A 7,907-nucleotide genomic window follows, 5' to 3' on the forward strand; every position below is an offset into this window, starting at 1 on the left:
ATTCTAGGGACAGACAGTTCATATTGAAGTTTGCTCTGGACTTGTAAAGCTTTGGAAAACTTTATGTCTCCAAAAAAATACACATCATCATGTCATCATTAAGATCATTGATAAACACCCTCAGGACATTCATTATATCACTATTTACTGAGGACATGATGACGAGTAAGGGATTGAATATTTAATGTTTTTAAATTAGTCTTCAGGGGATTGGGTTACAGTAGCTCTGGGAATTGTTCTCTTTGATACCTCAGAGCATTTCAACAAACTGAAGACAATACTTCCACAACAACTTGCCTCATTATTTGGAAAGTTAGACAAAGTAAAACTTTAGTTTGCTTTAGGGACTAATTGCTGAACGGCTGGTCTCTCCACGAGACAGACACCTAATCCAAAAGCTCTGGAAAAATGTAGCTGTTTTGCCGTCCTCGCAGCCTTGGGCAATTTCTTCCCTTCGTAATATGATCTGGTCAGTAGCGGGCCATGCATTTCACACCGAGGCCTTCAGTAGTTCCTACCTGAATAAATCCACCTCTAATATCACTATTATGACTTCACGGCTATAGAACCATTCATATTATACAGAAACGAAGTCGCAGTGGTGGACAAACCCTTTCCCCAGCTGCGACAGGCTTGCTAGCTTCCCCAAATAAATGTCTCCTCCGCTTTCAGCCATTTTGGGTTGAAAAAACAGCTTTAAAAAGTGCAGGTTACTAAAGAGGCTACAGATGCTGTGTGGCAGCAGGTCACTACCGAGCTAGCTACCAGTAGGTACCGCTACACACGCTAGTGTTTGCTAGTGCTAGGGTTGCCAACTCCCAGAGTTTCAAATAAGGGACACATCTTGGCAGCGCGGCAAAACCCCCCATTTTTGGGTTAAACCCCTCAATTCCAGTCTAAATTTTGTGTCAAACACCCAAAGTGTGAGGTTATAGTTAGGTTATAGACATGAGACATGAGAAACAGATTATCGTTCAATCATTTATTTTTTCAAATGTGCAAAACAGTTGTCTTTAAATAACTAAATAAATCAGTGCAAAACACACCTTCTGAACAAAAACATAAATATACACCTTCTGAACAAAACACATAAATATAAACCTTCTGAACAAAAAACTGTGTGTTTGAGATGTAGTGCAAACATATTTGGCCTCTTTGAAAGAAAAAATAGATTAGTGCAAAACACACCTTCTGAATAAAAAACATAAATATACACCTTCTGAACAAAAAACAGTGTGTTTGAGATGTAGTGCAAACATATTTGGCCTCTTTGAAAGAAAAAAGTAGATTAGTGCAAAATCGTAAACTAAAGAAAAACACACCACCTGTGTGTGTGTGTGTGTGTGTGTGTGTGTGTGTGTGTGTGTGTGTGTGTGTGTGTGTGTGTGTGTGTGTGTGTGTGTGTGTGTGTGTGTGTGTGTGTGTGTGTGCACATTAAAGCAGAAAAAAAATACTATTGGCAAACCCCAAAACTGCCTATGGAACAACCAGAGACGATGTCACACAACCCTATTTCTTCCACTTGTATTTTTGTTGGCCTTTTGCAGCAGCAAGGAGTTGTCTATCCACCAGAGATGCAGTGTAAAACTCTGAGCAAGACTCTTCATAATTGAGAGTGACAATCAGCTCACTCTTAATTAGTTCAACAGAGCATCTGTTCCGCACATCTGACCATTTATTTTTCATCAAAGAAAAGACCCTCTCCACGTACCCAGTAGAGGAAGGGATGCTGAGGACAAAGGACACCACAGCCAGAATGTTTGGAAGGTCAGCTGCCCGGCCCCTGAGAACTGCTACCCACCTCTCAGCTGTTCCCTTCAGCTCCCAATCATCCTTTGACTTTGTGAGGTGATCGAGGAGGCTGTTTGCCGTAACACACTCATCAAAGAGCTCATCCATGGAGAGGTTGAGCCTGCGAATAGAGATGAAACTGGAATTCAGTTCAGTAGCATTATTAAAAACTACTGAGACACTTGTTGAATTCATTTGATAAAATGTTATATTAAAAACAACACATAAAAGCCCCGTGCATTTGTTTGCATTTAAATAAGACATGATTTGTATGATGAGAAGTATTTATGTATAATTTTGTTTTTTATTAATACAAGACAAAAGTGGTGTGCATAATATGCCAGTATAAAGGGAATAAGTACAAAGTGGTACAGTGTGTGAGTTACATACCTGGCAACTAGGTGTAGCTTCTCAATGATCTTTTCCATGTCTTCATATGAGATGTTCCCAGATGTCAGACAGAGTGGCTGCAGGTAAAAGAGCCAGTTTTCCTGAGAGAATGTGAACCACTTCTGCAGATAAGTGATGGCAGTGTTTAAGAAGGCTGTAAACTCTTCCCTGGCAAGGTTAGCTTCAGATGGAATGAGACGCCGAAGCTTTTGTTTGGTGAGGTAGCCATAGAACTGATCATCTCTTCTCTTGATTAGTTTTCTCAGAAAAGAGTCCATGATGGCATATAGGTCAGCAGATGTGGTGGCATCCCTCTCCAGTTTTTTGACCGACTCTTCAAAAAGCATCAGGACATTGTTGCAGAAGAGGAGATACACCTCTGCAAGATCAGCCTCCTCTTCAACCCCAGCTGCATCTTCAGGCAACCTCAGCAACTCTCGCAGCCGCCTTGGACATTCATCACCGAGGCTGATGAAATATGACTTCAGCGCAGTCCAGTTCTCCAACAAGCGGCTGATTGCAGGGTTGAGTGACAGCCATCTGGTCACCACATGGCGCAGAATGTCATGGAACTCTACATCCAGAAACTCACAGAACTCCTTCAGGGTCTCTCTCCTTTTGGCAGAGATGGAAAAGTGACCGTACACCTTCAGGACAATATTTTCCACATCAATTGACAGCTTATCCAAGGCATGTTTCACGGTGTTATGGACCACATGTGCATGGCAGTTGCCACGGAGGATCTCGCTGTTGGACTCCTTCAATTTTGTGAAGACAGAGTTATGGATGCCATAATTGACATTTGCATTGTCTGCACTGAATGCAGACACATGATCCAAAGTTAGACCCATTTTGTCCAGAGAACTTTGGATTGAACTGGCTATCCCTGCAGCAGACTCATCTGCATTTTCAACAAAGTCGATCAGCCTTTTAACAATGCCCTTCTCTGGAGTGAAAAACTGCACAGCCAAGGGAAACATCTTACGATTGCCTCTATTTGAGGCATCAGTTTGTAGAGAAAACTGGAGCGGCTTCACTTCACTCTTCAAATGGCTGAGTACCTCTTCAACTGCCTTTGGTGCCAGGACATCAGTGACCACTGCCTCAGCTTTTGTCTTCCCACACGACATCTTTTTTGCGATTGAGGAGTCACTTAGTGTTTGCAGGGTCAATTTGAATGCACAATCAGATGAGTTATAGCTCAAATTATGTTTGACCGTGTGATAAACATGGGCTAACTCAGCAGCAGTTACCTGTAAAAGAAAAAGAAAATATCACTATACATATAATCATTGTAATATAATATTATATATAATATCAAATACTACCTGATATGTATTACACATGTATATACTAGCTGTTTGAGTGTGTATAGGTTGTATATAGTATGCATTATTTTTTATTATGAACAGAGGTGGGTAGTAATGAGTTACATTTACTTGAGTAGCTTTTTGGATAAATTGTACTTTGAAGAGTAGTTTTAATGAAAAATACTTTTTACTTTTACTTAAGTAATATTGTTCTAAAATAAGAATACGGTTGGCTGCTCTACCCACCTCTTGAATACAATATATATATATATATATATATATATATATATATATATATTCCTTCCCTCCCTCCTTGCTTCTTTCCTTTCTTAAATCTGTACTTCATTCATTCCTTCTTTACTTCCATCCTTCCCCCTCTTTCCTTCTTTCCCTCCTTACTTCTTTCCATCTTCCACTCCTTCCTTCCTACCTTACTTGCTTATTTCCTTCCTTCAATCTTTCCTCCTTCCTTCCTTCTTTCCCTAGCTCCTTCTGACCTCCCTTCACTCCTCCCTCCATCCTTCAGTCCTTCCTTTCCCTTGGTGTCCTCTATAGTGGACACAATTAATTTCTGGGTCTCCGGAGGTGAATAGTAGTTTTAATGAAAAATACTTCTTACTTTTACTTGAGTAATATTGTTTTAAAACAACAATACTCTTACTTGAGTACACTTTTGGCTACTCTACCACCTCTGATTATGAATAAATATTAGTCATTACATCTACTTGCATCATTATATGATTAAGTTGATCATATATTGTTTAAAAAATATCACAGTGTATCAGTGTTGGGGTACTTAATTACATTGAACATTTAGCAGTATGAAATTGACCAAACAAAATGTTTGTAAATGTAGGTTTAATTTAAATTCATATACAAAATTAACATCCTTATTTGACATACCAAGTTAGCCTCTGGAGTTGCTGGACGAACGAGGAACTGTGTCAAGGCTCCCTGGCTTCTCCTTTGCTTCTCTGTTTTCATGTGGTTTTCACCTGCAGCATGTTGTTTAACGTCAGTTAGTCCTCCGTGACTAACTGAAAATTGTCGGCGGCAGACAGTACAATTTGCCTTGTGCACATCGTCCCTTGCGCTTTCTAGCCACACGTATTCTTTTTCCCACTCAGTTCTGTAGTAACTCTTTCTTTTCGTCTTTTTCTTCGGCGGAGGAGGAGGAGAAAAGTTGTTTTTTGCATCACTTTCGGACTCTGAGGAGGTAGTTTTGTTTGTGCTTGTCGTCGGCAGCATCTTCCATGTTGGGCAGGACGAGCAGCATGGAGGTGAAACGGTTGCTAAGATACGATACGTTATAGTGATTGGCTCCTCTGCTGCATGACTATGAGTATTGACCAATGAGCTGAGCGTGCATGCTGCTGCTCCCACAGCTCAAGATAGCCCCCCCTGCTTGTGTGTGTGTGGCTCTGAGAGGTGCGCACGCAGTCCTCAAGAGAGCGAATGACTGAGAATCACCATAACGAGCGGTCATTCTTCCACCACCCCAAAATACGGGACAAGGTGCGTCCCGTATCAGTTCATTACGGGACAGGTACTTACGTTTCCAAAAACGGGACAATCCCGTATTTTACGGGACAGTTGGCAACCCTAGCTAGTGCTGACAATCCAATCAGCCTGGATATCCATGCTGAGAGGGGGCTATGCGTTGGTCCCGAGAGGCGGACACAGCATCAGGCTTGGCAGCCGGAGCGGATGGAACAAAAACGTCGTCCTCATCCTTGACTGAGTTGGATATGAAAAACTCTGAGGTATCCTCTTAGAAATAACCTTGGATTCAAAGAACAATATTGGGATCTTTGAATCCATGAATGTAAATACAATGTGTTAAAACATGACATGTTTTGTCTCTCTCCACTATCACCATCAAATAGGACTTCTTATTTTCTTATTTAAATTCTTTAAAAAAATGTGTGCATTGAAGGTTCTCTAATTTTCACCTCTCTCGAAACAACAAGGTTTAAATAAAGGTTCTTCGAAGTTCAGCATTTTTGTTTTTATTTCAGTTTCAGATTCATTATACAGACATGCTCATATTCTAGTCCATATTTTTTCCATTTTCAGTTAAAGGTGTGGTAGGTAATTTTGGAGAAACCAGCTCGAGTGCGCTAGAATTTGAAAATACACAGCCGGAAAAAATCTGCCACTTCCTTACAGAGCCCCTCCTCCAACACACACGAACGTGCACGTGACCAATGAGGGCACGAGATAAGTTTGTGCACAGATAGAAGGATGGCAGGCAGGTAGGCCATCCAGTTATTTCAGCCGGGCCGGCTAAAATGATTGGTTGTGCTTTTTACAGTACTACGGCTTCCACAGATGATATTTTTGTCAAAGCACTTAAGATATTCATTGCTATCGGGATGTTAAGAGCATTCCATGGAATATAACAAAAAGTGTATCTCGAGCCGGTTTCTCAAACTTACCTACCCCACCTTTAACAAGAAAACATTAAAGTAAATAGTACAAAAACAGATCAATAAAAAAGTTTTTAAATATGTGTGTGTGTGTGTGTGTGTGTGTGTGTGTGTGTGTGTGTGTGTGTGTGTGTGTGTGTGTGTGTGTGTGTGTGTGTGTGTGGTGGCGTGTGTGCTGAGATGTAGGTTAGTGTCTTTTAATACAACTTGATCAGGAGGTTAAGGACACTGGAGTGGTTCAGAAGATTTAGGGAAACCAGAATGGACTTATTGGACTCCACCTTTTAAGAAATATTTCTGTCTGGATCCTTAGAGAATATGTTATTTGCTCCATCTGATAGAATTCCCACACCTTCCTAGTCCATACATTGGATGTTGGGGGTCGGGTTTTATCCACTAAATTGTGATACATTGAATTGTTGCTGGAGGCAATATTTGCCTCAATGCCTTCTGGTATCACACCTAGCATTGCCATCTTTTTTTAAATTCTACTATTTCAACAACAGACCTTTTATACATCTAAAAAACAAAACAAAATTAGTAGAAGCGGGAGGGTAGAAAGCATAGTTTATACAGAAGTAGCCCTCCCGTCATCCTGTTGCAGGATAAAGTAAATAAAAGATAATTCCGTAATTAAATACTCACACAGATAAATAACATTCTATATATACATACACATACATACATATGTACACATATACGTACATACATTCATACATACATACATGATACATTTCCTTTCCCGGGTCGCCGAGGGTGCTGGCATTGTTTGTTCACCGCTCCTCCGCCCCAATTCTTGTTCTTTAGTCCAGATCAGAACCTCTCCTGTCTGGCTCTCTACTTTTTAAACGTCAGTCTTCAGCAAAAATAGCAGCATCTCTCTATCGAATCGACACAGACCTTTGTGTTGTCATCTCCGACCTGCTGGCTCTTTCCTGCTCACCGGTCCCTAGCCCGCTAGCTAGCTAGCATTATCGGAGCTAGCAGGCTGCTAACCCCCCCGTTTTCCGGGGACAGTACACGTTTTTATTGAAACTGTCGCCGGAAATGTCCCTGTCTTTTAATATACGTTTAAATCACATAGCAAGGTGAAATAAAACGTTTCATGTCATGACACACTGGGTAAACAGAGTATACTGCTCATTCTTCTTATTCTTCTTCTTCTTCTTCTTCTTCTTCTTCTTCTTCTTCTTCTTCTTCTTCTTCTCCTGTCTTCCTGTTTCTCTTGATCTGCTCCGTAAACTCTCTCATTCTTAGATGCGCCGCTCGCTCTCTTTTCTTGATCGCCCTAACACACCCTTCACTGTCCCGCTTAATTGTAGGAATTCTGCATTGTGCTACTTCACTGTGTTTTGGAAACTTGTACCCTATTGTGCCTTTCCATTTCAGCTTGATAGTACTGTATCCAATATTACAATTGTTTTTTATATGAGTCACTTCCATATAAAACTTTTGCGCTTATCCTTACAGGTAGCGTGGAGACTGGGAGTAAGAAGAGAACAAACACTTTAGGAAGATATGTGAAGGGATAGAATGGAAATGGTAATTATATAATTACAGAGCCTGTCAATTTATAAATTGATGAAAACAATGTGACCGTTAACCTAATTGTATCTAATAATATACTATCTATTTTTAAATATCAGAGAGGAAGAACTGGATGAGAAGGGAAAACCCGGAATAAAGATAAAGAAGCAAAGAGATTGTACAATAGTGAGAAAGAGAAGAAAAGGAAGAAAGAGAAGACAAGTTAAGAAAAAGAAGAACTTTTGGAGGGGAAGAAAAAGTTAACAGATTTCACCTAGACCAGGTGGAATTTGTGTCTCTGTCCAATGATGCATCCAATCATGGACATGTAAACAGGGCCGGCCCTAGACTTTTGGGGGCCCTAAGCGAGCTTTGGCTTGGGGGCCCCCCTCACTCTAGCGCGTTCCACTACACACAACACGGAACCAACTTTTGTCTTATGATGTTAGCATGAGCACAC

General features: G+C 40.7%; 1 protein-coding gene across 1 annotated transcript; it reads right to left on the reverse strand.

Annotated features, from left to right (window-relative positions):
• Window positions 1–803: 803 nt before the first annotated feature.
• Window positions 804–5,408, reverse strand: LOC307014446 (uncharacterized protein). The gene is made up of 3 exons (XM_079642344.1): window positions 4,395–5,408; window positions 2,182–3,434; window positions 804–1,912 (listed from the first exon to the last, which is right to left on the reverse strand). Exons 1-3 carry the CDS (start codon window positions 4,737–4,739, stop codon window positions 1,510–1,512), a joined length of 2,001 nt encoding a protein of 666 aa, XP_079498470.1. The 5' UTR covers window positions 4,740–5,408; the 3' UTR covers window positions 804–1,509.
• Between the last annotated feature and the right edge of the window lie 2,499 nt (window positions 5,409–7,907).

Source organism: Notothenia rossii (assembly GCF_949606895.1).
Source record: "Notothenia rossii genome assembly, chromosome: 8".
NCBI classification, from domain to species: domain Eukaryota; kingdom Metazoa; phylum Chordata; class Actinopteri; order Perciformes; family Nototheniidae; genus Notothenia; species Notothenia rossii.